At 38.7% G+C, this 16,262-nt stretch overlaps 1 protein-coding gene across 1 annotated transcript in view; it reads right to left on the bottom strand.

Moving 5' to 3' along the window:
* Positions 1 to 16,262, bottom strand: part of LOC468811 (cyclin-Y-like protein 2) — a 55,035-nt gene that overhangs the window by 34,527 nt on the left and 4,246 nt on the right. Inside the window, 1 exon segment of the mRNA XM_016934405.4 lies at positions 695 to 769. Within this exon segment, the coding sequence (XP_016789894.3) occupies positions 695 to 769 (75 nt within the window).

The following is a 16,262-nucleotide window of genomic DNA, read 5'->3' as shown; positions in this document are numbered from 1 at the left end:
TATTGTGCTGCATTACTTCAAATATTATTATAGAACCCTCATTTATATTCTTGCTGTTGAAATCAACTAAAAAACTTGGTTGTATATGGCTTTTTAATCAAATAAACTAGGATTTAACATAACATTTAAAATATAAGCAGGAGTACTGGATGTTTAAATTTATATTACATTAACAGGAAAAGTTTAATAGCTTAAAAGTTTTGAGTAGCATAAACTTGAATGTGATAAGCTTATATGGTTAAAGCACTGTATAAGAGGAGGCTGAAATCACAAATTCAATCCCCATTGATGAACAAATGGTTTTTTTATTTGTTTAAATAAAGACCAAGCTGAAGCCTAAATTCTATCATTCATCATTAAAATGAACTTTTTGGAGCAAGGGAAGAAAGGGCGAAAGACAAAAAATATGAATAAAAAATTATGAATAAAGATAAATCTATGACTACTCTTAAATCACATGACAAATGGTGTTGCCAAAAGGTAGCAAAATGTATAAACAGAAAGTTTACATGTTTTCACTCACACAGTAACAACTAAAGAGAAGTATTTCACACATTAAAATAGGACAAGTGAATATATGAAAAGTTGAAAATTTTAAACCAATGTAAGTTTCTCTAAATACTTTCTATAATACACTCATTATGACAGAGAGTTTTCAGTCGTCTTCTTGGTGGAAAAAACAGTGTCGTCTCACCATATGTTTGAGATTTTTGCAAGAAGATTGTGCTTGCCCTTGGATCATCAGAAGGGTTTGGCTCCAAAGCTCTATCTACAGAGAAAAAAAAATGTGATAATTTATGCGAATAGAAAAAATGATTTTTAAAGTAGCTACACATTCATTTCAATCACTTTAAATAGTCCTGAAAAAAGTTTCTAGTAATAAATATGAAGGAAATAAAGGCAAAAATATAATAATTCTACTTGGGAATGCAAAATTATAGCCTCTCTGTATACATATGGAATAAAACTGGGCTATGTCAAGGACTTTCAAAGAGACTAAAACTAAATAATCTAATGCAAAAGAGGAGTCATATACATGCCCTGCTCCTTCTGCTGCAAAACTCTGCTCCTTAGTTCAGCTAAAACCAGGTTCTTGTCACACGACCAAGAAAGATTAGGCTCAAGGACACATTGAAGGGTGAGTAGAACAGAATTTATTTGGCAAAAAGGAACAAAAAATCTCAGAAAAGCGAGAGGGGATCCTTCCAGCGGGCTCCCAACTCACAGACTGAATACCAGGCCACCACACACAAGCTGAAGAGGCCAGGCTCCTCCCCACTGCACAAGATGCAAACTTCCCGTGACCCCACCCCATTCTCCCAGTGCACAGGCAGGTAACAGATTCTCCGGACACCCTCCCCCTCATCTGCCTCCTGCATCTACCACTTCTACTTATCAAATAAAAATATAATCACTTGCCTCTCTACTGATATTCGCAGCACATTTTAGGAATAGGCTCAAGCAGCAACTGATGCTGTGGGAAATTACTGTCAGACACTAGCTCAATATATCAAACATGCTAAAATAAAGAGCTGTTTTTTGGCCACTATCCCTCAGAAAATAACATGGCTAATTCATTTACTTATCTGTGATTTATTCAGGGGCAATTCATCATGGCAGATTTAAGCAGACTGCATAAAATGTTCAATGCTCTAATCTATAAGGACACTTTCATGTCAGAAAATGATTTTTAACTTTTGCCCTCCATTTCCAAAGCTAAAATCTCACTTCTTTCCAACACATGATTCATTTGGGACTTCATAAAGAATGCTTTTGAAACAGATCTTACTTAGACCTTCTTCTAAAAAATGTTGGCCCTATGTATGTCAAGGTAGGTCTGTTTACAGTCCACCTTGCACCAAAGTGAGATAATCCATTTAGGCAAGACTAAAAATAATATTCTTGAATTTTTATTAAACAAACTTTGTCATCATATAATAAAAGTTGTAATAAGGGAAAACAATAAAAACCTATGACACTCCTCAGCACTGTCCATCTCAACCCACTTATCTTAAGTAATCTTGTAAGAAACTAGATGAAGATCTACTCAGAGTAATAATTAAGGCAATATCTTCCAAATCACATATTAGTAACTGTTCTACTTTTTAAAAAGGGGTTTAGTGGGCAAATCACAATCCACTCTATCCCTTGCTTTTACAAAATCAAAGTGCACAGTGGTACAGTAAAAACTAATCAGCCTGTTAGTGAATACTATCCAACTCAGCATTTCACAAATTTATCTACCCAGGATCCTTTTCTTCCCTCCAAATAAAGTGGTTAGAATCTAGTATAAAAATAATTTAGGAGTTTCTGATTTAGCAGAAATCCGAATCATCCATTTTAATAATACTGCCATCTCACTAGAATATTACATAGCTAAAAAATCTGTTTTTTTTCTCCATGATTTGAAGTTCACTGGGAGAAAACTATTGTTATGTAAAAAACTTACACAAAAGTCATTTTCAAGTTTTTTTCCCACATATTTGAAAATTTGATGATATAATGTTAGCTATGTGGAAAAATAAAATTGTTTGTGCACAACATGACAGGAAGAGACTTGTATAGCCGTCCCTAACCTAAAGCTTCTGAAAAAGTCCATGACTACTTTGTATCAAAAAAGCAAATATATTATCATTTGAGTGTGAAACATAACAAGTAATGTTTGCAGAACTCATATAATGTTTCAGTACCTGTGTCATAATGTTTAATTTGGAATTTTCCATGGAAGCCCAGGAAAATTATGTACAAGATTCAAAAAGTAGCAGGCTTACGCCCATACACATATACCCCACACATAAAACCAAGATGTGCTATTGTGTATTTCAATACAAAAATCAAGAAGAAATGAAAACATACAGGAAATAAAACAAGATCAGCCCAAGTAACAAGCTGTCACTCTCCCATTCCTGGGGTTTTAGGCATCTGACCAAGGAGTTGGCCAGTCAATCGCAGTTCATCTGGGACTTCCGAAGAACTAGAGGAGAAAGGATGAACTGGCTCACAGGACTGGTAGCTGACCAGGAGTTGCCAGTGGCTCCCATTGCCATCAAGAGAAGGGTATTTTCAGGAGAGATCAACAGAGAAGAGCATAACTGAGATAGGTTCTGGGGATATCATTTGATTCCTTGGTCAAGCAGTGCCTCACTGACTCCTGTTAACTCCCTGGCTATGTAAGTTAATTTTTCAATAAACTTTTTTAACTATTTTGAGGTAGATTTTCTTCAACTGGCAACTGTAAGAGACTTGGTTAGTCAGCACTGCTGATAGTACTGATGATTACACTAAAGGCAGGAATAGGTAAAAGTCTCTTGCTTACTTCTTTAAGAAATGTCTTATCAAGAACAGAAATTTGCAAGAGCCAAAATAATGCCTTGTTTAAAACTCACAACCATTACTTTTTGTTTTCCTTATGCATGGTAAAAAAAAATAGCTCTAAGCAGTACACCATTTATGTTTTATTTTCTTACAAATGACCTTGACCCCTTTGGAAAATATTGGCTCATCAAGTGTTATTCCTATACTTTACTTAGCCAATGCCCTATTGTCGGTGATTTAGGCATTTACAAAGTTTTGTTCTTATGAGGAAAACCTTCATGTATAGTATCTTGTACTTTTTCTTAGAGATCCTCAGGAAAGATTTTCAAAAGTGGAATGACTAGAACAAAGGTGAGATTGTTTTCATGAATCAATATATAGTGCTAAGTTGCTTTCTAAAGAAGATATGGGCATATTAGGGCACAGTGCTTCAAATCACACCAGTTTTAGCTTCTAGTTCAGCTTTGGATACTTAAAAAAATTCCTACTGATGTGAAGGAGGAACACTATTGAGGCTCTAACTTATATTTGTTTATTAGATTATACACTTTGACCATTTTTCCATAGTTAACAATATTATTTCCACTTTGATGAGTTTCATATCACTTGTACATACTGTATGTACTGAATTCACTAGGAATTTACTAGTGTTTATTTGCATGGGGTTTTCAGAAAATATTCATTTTATGTCTATAGCCTACCACAATTTTCTATATAACTTGTAATTTCTGCTGATGACAAATACCACATATTGCTATTTTATAGAATGGACACTTAAGCCATTAGACAGAAACTTAAACACATACACTGTTATTTCTGCATTCTCCATTAACTCTTTTCCCAAGAGCCTAAGGAGACTCTGAGAAATCACACTACTCTTTTTTCATTGTCACAAAAGACTGCCAACTATTAAATAAAATATTAGGCCCCATAAACAGGCACATGCAGAGATTTAGAGACATCCAGAGGATAAAAACACAATAACTACACAACTTTATGTGAATGCCTTCAAAATTATTTTTGTAACCTCCTAAAATGTTTGAAACTAGGAAACTAGGAAAATAATTTTGATCTCATGTTTAGGGGTTATAACTATCACTGTATTTTAAGACCCAGTGTTTTTGTATTATCAATTTAAGTTACAACGTGATCTGGCAGCATAATAGAATGATGGGGAAACGTGTGACTTAAAAAACAGTTATGCTCAGGTCTAAATGTAAACATCCCTCAGAAGAAGGAATCTGTAGACTCGCTGACACTGAATACCGGTTTTTCTCTAAGATTCTATTAGTCGTAAGATCTATCTCAATTGTAAAGATGTTAAAAATGTAACAAAACAATGTATGCAATTTAGAATAAGTAAGATGCATTATTAAAGGCCAAAGGTATTAAAGTTATGCAACTGTAAACTTATGTAAAACTTGTAAAATTATGCAAGAAATAATTTTTCCTGTCAAAATATTAAAAGGGAGAGGGCAGTAATGAAGGAATTAACTGACAGAAGGAGCATATTCAGAGAAAGAGATTAATTTCAACATATTACTTTCATATATCCCAATTAAATAAAATACGTCAACACTTTCTGAGCCAACTGCTGAGCATCTGTTTATGTAAAGACTTACTGCATTTACTGACCTGCTCTATCATCCCTATACTGTACCTGGTATTAGTTTTATGGCCCATAAAAACATTCCAAGTCTCTCAATTATGATGCAGTTTGAGATTTTATCTAAGGCCAGACTTTTCATGCATCAGATGCTACCTACCTGATAGCCTTGAGCTGGCCTACCTGTATCACCTGAGGGCACACGTGGAGCTCCTTTGTGCCCATCTCAGGCTCACTCATGCCTTGGTTCTGCTTTCCCAGGTCGGACAACCCCACCTTGGGCTTCCTAACCACTGCTGTTCTCCATGTCAGTTCTCAGTCTTGCCATAACTTTTTAACTCCTTGATCTGTTTTAGTGACTGTGACTGAGCTGTGACATTTCACATTAGGTAGTATACTTCCCCTTTATATGTTTCTTTTTTTTTTTTTGACAGAGTCTTGCACTGTCACCCATGCTGGAGTGCAGTGGCATGATCTCAGCTCACTGCAAGCTCCACCTCCCAGGTTCACGCCATTCTTCTGCCTCAGCCTCCCGAGTAGCTGGGACTACAGGCGCCCTCCACCACACCTGGCTATTTTTTTGTATTTTTAGTAGAGATGGGGTTTCACCTTGTTAGCCAGGATGGTCTTGATCTCCTGACCTCGTGATCCACCCACCTCGGCCTCCTAAAGTGCTGGGATTACAGGCGTGAGCGACTGCGCCTGGCCTATATATGTCTTAAGAGCACTTTACTTCTTAGGCTTTTAAGAACATTTCTGAGCCAGCTGTGGTGACTCATGCCTCTAATCCCAACACTTTGGGAGGTTAATGTGGGAGAATTGCTTGACACCAGGAGTTTGAGACCAGGCAGGACAACACAGTGAGACCCTCATCTCTATAAAACATATTTTGAAAATTAGCCAGGCATAGTGGTACACGCTTATAGCCATAGCTACTTCAGATGCTCTGAGGTGGGAGAATTGCTTGAGCCCAGGAGTTCAAGGCTGCAGTGAGCTACAGTCATGCCACTGCACTCCAGCCTGAGTGAGAGCAATAATCTGTCTTTAAAAGAAAAGAACACTTCTGGGTTATAAGTACCTCCTTTTCATTTCTCACCATTGACTATTACAGTTTTAACTGTAAAGCCTAATTACTTTAATAAACTTTAAGACAGTAAAATAAAAAGGGTATTCAAATAAACTCATGAATCATTCTATAAATTCTAGTCTTATGTAGAATTTACACTTTCAGTTTACCAAGTCTTATATATCCAAACCTTGAAAAACCTAATTTGTACTTCTCAGGGGCCTTGTCCTCACATGTAAAACAAGTATAATTCTTATATCAACAAATTCAAAATATTATGAGGATCAAATGAAATGCAAGAGCAATCTATATGCTAAAAAATGAACAATAAATTACAAAGAAAAGCTTTCACAAATTAACTGAAAAGCAAAAAATGAATGGTTAGCATTCACTGGAAAACCAATGCCAAAATAACATCTTGAGCAAATATGCACTTTGTCTACCCACTGAAGTTAAGGGAAAAACTGTCACACATCATCATCAAGAATCCCTTCCAGTGTTGTTTTTTTTTTTTTTTACAGTAAGCAAATACATGTTTCCCCTGCCTTCTTTTATGTATATTACTGTACATTCTCCTCCTTGCTTTTTTTTTTTTTTTTTTTTGAGGTGGAGTCTTGCTCTGTTGCCCAGGCTGGAGTGCAGTGGTGCAATCTCAGCTCACTGCAAGCTCCACCTATCGGGTTCACGCCATTCTCCTGCCTCAGCCTCCCAAGTAGCTGGGACTACAGGTGCCTGCCACCAGGTCTGGCTAATTTTTTGTATTTTTAGTAGAGATGAGGTTTCACTGTATTAGCCATGATGGTCTCGATCTCCTAACCTCATGATCTGCCCACCTTGGCCTCCCAAAGTGCAGGATTACAGGTGTGAACCACTGCACCCAGCCCCTCATTGCTTTTTTTTAACATAATATAACGTGGGAATCACTCCACAGCAGTAAAGAGAGATTTCATTCCTTTTACAACTCCATAGTTCTCCTTTGTATTGTTGTATCAGTTTATTTTACCAGTCCCTTTCTAGACATTTGAGTTATCTACAATATTTTGCTATTGAAAATAATAGAACAAAAATTTTGTGTTTATGTTATTTTATATTCATGGATACACCTTCAGGAAAAATTATTCACAGTAGAATTTCTGGATTAAATGCATTTACAGGGGATCTGTTCCAAGATGGTCAAATAGGAACAGCTCTGGGCTGCAGCTCCCAGCGTGATCGACGCAGAAGATGGGTGATTTCTGCATTTCCAACAGAGGTACCTGGTTCATCTCATTGGCACTGGTTGGACAGTGGGTGCAGCTCACGGAGGGTGGGCCAAAGCAGGGCGGGGCATCACCTCACCCAGGAAGCTCAAGGGGCTGGGGTATTTCCCTTTCCAAGCCAAGGGAAGCCATGACAGACTGTACCTGGAAAAATGGGACACTCCTGCCCAAATACTGTGCTTTTCCCAAGGTCTTAGCAACCGGCAGACAAGGAGATTCTCTCCCATGCCTGGCTTGGTGGGTCCCACACCCACGGAGCCTTGCTCACTGCTAGCACAGCAGTCTGAGATCGAACTGTGAGGCAGCAGCATGACTGGGGAAGGGTGTCCGCCGTTGCTGAGGCTTGAGTAGGTAAATAAAGTGGCTGGAAGCTTGAACTGGGTGGAGTCCACTTCAGCTCAGTAAGGCCTACTGCCTCTATAGACTCCACCTCTGTGGGCAGGGCATAGCTGAACAAAAGGCAGCAGACAGCTTCTGCAGGCTTAAACGTCTCTGTCTGACAGCTCTGAAGACAGCAGTGGTTGTCCCAGCATGACGTTTGTGCTCTGAGAACAGACAGACTGCCTCCTCAAGTGGGTCCCTGACCCCTGTGTAGCCTAACTTGGAGACCCCTCCCAGTAGGGGCTGACTGACACCTCATACAGCCAGGTGCCCCTCTGAGACAAAGCTTCCAGAGGAAGGATTAGGCAGCAATATTTGCTGCTCTGCAATATTTGTTGTTCTGCAGCCTCCACTGGTGATACTCAGGCAAACAGAGTCTGGAGTGGACCTCCAGCAAACTCCAACAGACCTGCAGCTGAGGGAACTGACTATCAGAAGGAAAACTAACACAGAGAAAGGAATAGCACCAACATAAACAAAAAGGACATCTACACCAAAACCCTACCTGTAGGTCACCAGCATCAAACACCAAAGGAAGATAAAACCACAAAGATGGGGAGAAACCAGAACAGAAAAGCTGAAAATTCTAAAAACCAGAGTGCCTCTTATCTTCCAAAAGATTGCTGCTCCTTGCCAGCAATGGGACAAAGCTGGACAGAGAATGACTTTGATGAATTGACAGAAGTAGGCTTCAGAAGGTCGGTAATAACAAACCTCTCTGAGCTAAAGGAGCATGTTCAAACCCATTGCAAGGAAGCTAAAAACCTTGAAAAAAGGTTAGACAAATGGCTAAGTGTAGAGAAGACCTTAAATGACCTGATGGGGTCAAAAACTATGGCACAAGAACTTAGTGATGCATGCACAAGCTCCAATAGCCAATTCGATCAAGAGGATGGAAGGGTATCAGTGACTGAAGATCAAATTAATGAAATAAAGAGAGAAGACAAGGTTAGAGAAAAAAGAGTAAAAAGAAATGAACAAAGCCTTCAAGAAATATGGGACTATGTGAAGAGACCAAATCTATGTTTGATTGGTGTACCTGAAAGTGACAGGGAGAAGGAACCAAGCTGGAAAACATTCTTCAGGATATCATCCATGAGAATTTCCCCAACCTAGAAAGGCAAGCCAACATTCAAATTCAGGAAATACAGAAAACGCCACAAAGATACTCTTCAAGAAGAGCAACTCCAAGACACATAATTGCCAGATTCACCAAAGTTGAAATGAAGGAAAAAATGTTAAGGGCAGCCAGAGACAAAGGTCAGGTTACCCACAAAGGGAAGCCCATCAGACTAACAGCTGATCTCTCAGCAGAAATTCTACAAGCCAGAAGAGAGTGGGGGCCAATATTCAACATTCTTAAAGAAAAGAATTTTCAACCCAGAATTTCATATCCAGCCAAACTAAGCTTCATAAGTGAAGGAGAAATAAAATCCTTTAGAGACAAGCAAATGCTGAGAGAGATTGTCACCATCCAGCCTGCCTTACAAGAGCTCCTGAAGAAAGCACTAAACATGGAAAGAATTAACCAGTACCAGCTACCACAAAAACATGCCAATTGTAAAGACCATTGATGCTATGAAGAAACTGCATCAACTAATGATGCAAAATAAACCAGCTAACATCATAATGACAGGAACAAATTCACACATAACAATATTAACCTTAAATGTAAATAGGCTAAATGCCCCAATTAAAAGACACAGACTGGAAAATTGGATAAAGAGTCAAGACCCATCAGTGTGCTGTATCCAGGAAACCCATCTCATGTGCAGAGACACACAAAGGATCAAAATAAAGGGATGGAGGAAGATCTACCAAGGAAATGGAAAGCAAAAAAAGCAGCGGTTGCAATCCTAGTCTCTGATAAAACAGACTTTAAACCAATAAAGATCAAAAGAGACAAAGAAGGCCATTACATAATGGTAAAGGGATCAATTCAACAAGAAGAGCTAACTATCCTATATATGCACCCAATACAGGAGCACCCAGATTCATAAAGCAAGTCCTTAGAGACCTACAAAGAGACTTAGACTCCCACACAATTATAATGGGAGACTTTAAAAGCCCACTGTCAATATTAGACAGATCAACAAGACAGAAGGTTAACAAGGATATCCAGGAATTGAACTCGGCTCTGCACCAAGCAGACCTAACAGACATCTACAGAACTTTCCACCCCAAATCAACAGAATATACATCCTGAGCACCACACGGCACTTATTCTAAAATTGACCCGATAATTGGAAGTAAAGCATTCCTCAGCAAATGTAAAAGAACAGAAATCACAACAAACTGTCTTTCACACCACAGTGCAATCAAATTAGAACTCAGGATTGAGAAACTCACTCAAAACTGCACAACTACATGGAAACTGAAGAAACTGCTCCTGAATGACTACTGAGTAAATAACAAAATGAAGGCAGAAATAAAGATGTTCTTTGAAACCAATGAGAACAGAGACACAATGTACCAGAATATCAGGGACATGTTTAAAGCAGTGTGTAGAGGGAAATTTATAGCACTAAATCCCCACAAGAGAAAGCAGGAAAGCTCTAAAATCGACACCCTAACATCAAGAACTAGAGAAGCAAGAGCAAACAAACTCATAAGCTAGCAGAAGGCAAGAAATAACTAAGATCAGAGGAGAACTGAAAGAGATAGAGACATGAAAAACCCTTGAAAAAAATCAATGAATCTAGGAGCTGGTTTTTTGAAAAGATCAACAAAATTAATAGACCACTAGCAAGACTAGTAAAGAAGAAAAGAGAGAAGAATAAAATAGACGCAATAAAAAATGATAAAGGGGATATGACCACTGATCCCACAGAAATACAAACTGCCATCAGAGAATACTAGAAACACCTCTACACAAACAAACTAAAAAATCTAGAAGAAATGGATAAATTTCTCGACACATACACCCTCTCAAGACTAAACCAGGAAGAAATTGAGTCTCTGAATAGACCAATAACAGGCTCTGAAATTGAGGCAATAATTAATAGTCTACCAATAAAAATAGTCCAGGACCATACGGATTCACAGCTGAATTCTACCAGAGGTACAAAGAGGAGGTGGTACCATTCCTTCTGAAACTATTCTAATCAATAGAAAAGGAGGCAGTCCTCTGTAACTCATGAGGCCAGCATCATCCTGACACCAAAGCCTGGCAGAGACACAACAGAAAAAGATAATTTCACACCAATATCCCTGATGAACATGGATGTGAAAATCCTCAATAAAATACTGGCAAACCAAATCCAGCAGCACATCAAAAAGCTTATCCACCACAATCAAGTTGGCTTCATCCCTGGGATGCAAGGCTGGTTCAACTTATGCAAATCAATAAACGTAATCCATCACATAAACAGAACCAATGACAAAAACCATATGATTATCCCAATAGATACAGAAAAGGCCTTTGACAAAATTCAATAGCCCTTCATGCTAAGAACTCTCAATAAACGAGATATTGATGGAACATATCTCAAAATAATAAGAGGTATTTATGACAAACCCACAGCCAATATCATACTGAATAGGTAAAAACTGGAAGCATTCCCTTTGAAAATCAGCACAAGACAAGGATGCCCTCTCTCACCATTCCTATTCAACACAGTGTTGGAAATTCTGGCCAGGACAATCAGGCAAGAGAAAGAAATAAAGGGTATTCAATTAGGAAAAGAGGAAGTCAAATTGTCCCTGTTTGCAGATGACATGATTATATATTTAGAAAACCTCATCATCTCAACCCAAAATCTCCTTAAGCTGATAAGCAGCTTCAGCAAAGTCTCAGGATACAAAATCAATGTGCAAAAATCACAAGCATTCCTATACACCAATAACAGACAAACAGAGAGCCAAATCATTAGTGAACTCCCATTCACAGTTGCTACAAAGAGAATAAAATACCTAGGAATCCAACTTACAAAGGACGTGAAGGACCTCTTCAAGGAGAACTACAAACCACTGTTCAATGAAATAAAAGAGGACACAAACAAATGGAAGAATACTGGGGGAACCTACCCCCAATATTTTAATGTAGGTCCTTTCTATTCTCTGTAAGTGTTGACCGGCTGAGAAATAAAGAGAGACAGTACAAAGAGAGGAATTTTACAGCTGGGCTGCCAGGGGTGACATCACATATTGGTAGGACCATGATGCCCGCCTGAGTCTCAGACCAGCAAGTTTGTATTAAGGGTTTCAAAAGGGTAGGGGGTGTAAGAACAGGGAGTAGGTACAAAAATCACATGCTTCAACACGCAAAAAGCAGAACCACTGATAAGGGTCCAACAAAGATCACATGCTTCTGAAAGAACAGGACAAAGGGCAAAAGGAGAACCACTGATAAGGGTCTGTGTTCAGTGGTGCATGTATTGTCTTGATAAACATCTTAAACAACACAAAACAGGGTTCGAGAGCAGAGAGCTGGTCTGATCACAAATTTACCAGGGCGGAGTTTTCCCAGCCCTAGTAAGCCTGAGCGTTCTGCAGGAGACCAGGGCGTATCTCAGTCCTTATCTCAACTGCACAAGACAGACATTCCCAGAGCGGCCATTTATAGACCTCCCCCTCAGAATGCATTCCTTTCCCAGGGTATTAATATTAATATTCCTTGCTAGGAAAGAATTTAGCAATATGTTTCCTACTTGCACGTCTGTTTATAGGCTCTCTGCAAGAAGAAAAATATGGCTCTTTTTGCCCGACCCCACAGGCAGTCAGACCTTATGGTTGTCTTCCTTTGTTCCATAAAAATCACTGTTATTCTAGTGCAGTGGTGCGATCTTGGCTCACTGCAAGCTCCGCCTCCTGGGTTGATGCCATTCTCCTGCCTCAGCCTCCCGAGTAGCTGGGACTACAGCAAACACACGTTTTGCAATCAGTTTTTACAGTTAACACAATTATCACAGTGGTCCTGAGGTGACGTACATCCTCAACTTAGAAAGATAACAGGATTAAGAGATTAAAGTACAGACATGCATAAGAAATTATAAAAGTATTATCTGGGAACGGATAAACTTCCATATTAAGATGAAATCTTCACAATTTATGTTGTTCTGCCATGGCTCCAGCCTGTCCCTCCATTCGGGGTCCCTGACTTCCTGCAACAGAAGAACAATCCATGCTCATGGATAGGAAAAATCAATATAGTGAAAATGGCCATACTGCCCAAAGTAATTTATAGATTCAATGCCATCCCCAACAAGCTACCAATGACTTTCTTTACAGAATTGGAAAAAACTACTTTAAAGTTCATATGGAACCAAAAAAGAGCCCACATTGCCAAGAAATCCTAAGCAAAAAGAATAAAGCTGGAGTCACCACACTACCTGGCTTTAAACTATACTACAAGGCTACAGTAACCAAAACAGCATGGTACTGGTGCCAAAACAGATATATAGACCAATGGAACAGAACAGAGGCCTCAGAAATAACACCACACATCTACAGTCATCTGATTTTTGACAAACCTGACAAAAACGAGAAATGAGGAAAGGATTCCCTATTTAATAAGTGGTGCTGGGAAAACTGGCTAGCCATATGCAGAAAACTGAAACTGGATCCCTTCCTTACACCTTACACAAAAGTTAATTCAAGATGGATTAAAGACTTAAATGTTAGACCTAAAACCATAAAAACCCTAGAAGAAAACCTAGGCAATACCATTCAGGACATAGGCATGGGCAAGGACTTCATGACTAAACACCAAAAGCAATGGCAACAAAAGCCAAAATTGACAAATAGGGTCTAATTAAACTAAAGAGCTTCTGCACAGCAAAAGAAACTACCATCAGAGTGAACAGGCAACCTACAGAATAGGAGAAAATTTTTGCAATCTACCCATCTGGCAAAGGGCTAATATCCAGAATCTACAAAGAACTTAAACAAATTTACAAGAAAAAAACAAACGACCCCATCAAAAAGTGGGCAAAGGATATAAACAGACATTTCTCAAAAGAAGACATTTATGTAGCCAACAGACACATGAAAAAATGCTCATCATCACTGGTCATCTGAGAAATGCAACTCAGATCCACGAGATACCATCTCATGCCAGTTAGAATGGTGATCATTAAAAATTCAGGAAACAACAGATGCTGGAGAGGATGCGGAGAAATAGGAACACTTTTATACTGTTGGTGGGACTGTAAACCAGTTCAACCATTGTGGAAGACAGTGTGGCGATTCCTCAAGGATCTAGAACTAGAAATACCATTTGGCCCAGCAATCCCATTACCGGGTATATACCCAAAGGATTATAAATCATTCTAGTATAAAAACACATGCACACATATGTTTATTGCAGCACTATTCACAATAGTAAAGACTTGGAACCAACCAAAATGTCCATCAATGATAGATTGAATTAAGAAAATATGGTACATATACACCATGAAATATTATGCAGCCGTAAAAAAGGATGAGTTCATGTCCTTTGTAGGGACATGGATGAAGCTGGAAACCATCATTCTCAGCAAACTATTGCAAGGACAAAAAACCGAACACCGCATGTTCTCACTCATAGGTGGGAATTGAACAACGAGAACACTTGGACACAGGATGGGGAACATCACACACCAGGGCCTGTTGGGGGGTGGGGGCCTGGGAGAGGGATAGCATTAGGAGAAATACCTAAAGTAAATGACGAGTTGATGGGTGCAGCAAAGCAACATGGTACATGTATACCTATGTATCAAACCTGCATATGGGCACATGTACCCTAGAACTTAAAATATAATAAAATAAATAAATAAATGCATTTACAATGCTGTAAGATTATGTCAAAGTTTTCTTTATGGAGCTGAGCCACTTTGCATTTCCACCAGCAACATACGGACACAACTTCCTTCACAGCCATACCAAAGAATGTATTGGAAAGTTTTTGAAATTTCTCCCAATAAGAGAGAAACTGCAGCATAGTTTTCATTTGCCTTTCTCTTATGTGTTAAGATGTGTTTAAAGATCATCTGCATTGTTTTGTGACTTGTCTATTGATCACTTTGTTACCTACTTCCAGATTCACTTAATTTCTTCAAGTCAGCCTATTTCAGGTCCTTCTTATTTTTCTGTTCACTGTTGACTCTCATCTGAACCACTCCATCAGCTTCCTAGCTGGTCTGCCTCCTTCCACCCTCACCTGCATCCCAGCATATTCTCACAGAGCAGCTAATCTGATCTTTTTCTTAAAGAAATATCAGGATTCCCTGGGCTATATTCCTCCAATGGCTTCTCATCACAAAGTCTATAATCTTTGTTAACGCTCATATTGCATACAAGGTCTTAACCCACCTGGTCTGCCTTTCACTCTGCTGCAGCCATCCTTGTGTCTTTCTGTAAGGTCTTAACCACCTGGCCTGTCTTTCAATCTGCTGCAGCCACCCTTGTGTTTTTTTGTCCTTTGGTCAAACCAAGTTTGCTTCCATTTAAGGAAATCAAAAGCAGCTATTCCTCTGTGTGGAAGCTCTCCACATCCTCACAAGTTTCCCTTCACTTTTAGAACTGCTCACATGTCACCTAAGGAAACAGCCAACTTCTGCCTCCTTCCCTACTGTAAAACTGCCCTCCTCTTCAATCCATTGCTCTGTTTTACTTTCTTCTAAACATTTCACCACCTCACATTCTTGATTATTCAAGTGCTATTGATCCTAGCTCCCTCTAGAATGTAAGGTTCAGAGTTAGGATGGGCAGTCTGTCTTGTGTAGTACCATTTGCCCTGCATCTGGAACACAAATACTCATTACATATGTTTCAGTATACCTAAAACTAGTTAAGTTCTCCCAGTTTTCCCACATCTTCTAAGATTTCTTCTAGTGCTGTCTCCTGATTGGTCATCTAAGACAGCATCAGAACTCTTAAAGGGGCAGCTATTCAGAACTGCCAGGAACCACAAAAGAGCTACCAAGAATCACAAAAACTTTAATAAGAAATGCTAATGTCCAGTGAATAGTCAATGGTTAACTTCAGTTTGGCAAAGGAACATTTAATACTAAACTACCCTAACTACAAAATGACTCATCCCATTGATTTATGTTCTGAGACAGAAATATACCATCTGAATTTTATAGGGAGGTACAATGCATCAGTTATCAAAGTACATTTTTTATCTGTGTCCCCATGATCAAACAAAATGGAACTGTGTATGATGTTACTATAAAAGATATACAATCATAAATGACAGGTAAATAAGTAATGCTCCAACCAGTCCATGGTATACCAAGATTCTATTAGAAGGCATGAGGTAGAACAGGGTGCAGGTGCACAGGCATGGAAAGACATCCTGGAGTGCTCTCTAGATGTCAAGCACTGTTTCAGGAACTTATGTCATTATTTCACTGTGTTAGATAAAAGTTAGGAAGCAGCACATATACAGTAATCTTGTTTTTGAAGAAATGTTATATTCACATGCATAAAGATTAAGAAAGAATCAATACCAGAATCATAATGAATATTAGCTTTGAGTATTCTGAGTATAACAAATTACTTTTCTGTATTTTCTGTATGTTTTCCATTAAACACATTGGAAAGGAGGGCTTAAAATAGCTGCTGAAAAGAGGACAAGTCTGTTGCTCAGAGGCTTTTTCACTTCATATTGTCCATTCTTTCCTTCCCTCACCGCTAGGGTAGGGGAAATAAA

Source organism: Pan troglodytes, chromosome 20 (genome assembly GCF_028858775.2).
Source record: "Pan troglodytes isolate AG18354 chromosome 20, NHGRI_mPanTro3-v2.0_pri, whole genome shotgun sequence".
Classification (NCBI taxonomy): Eukaryota; Metazoa; Chordata; class Mammalia; order Primates; family Hominidae; genus Pan; species Pan troglodytes.
Note: the sequence above shows the minus strand (reverse complement) of the source record. Positions and strands in the feature narration are given on the sequence as shown.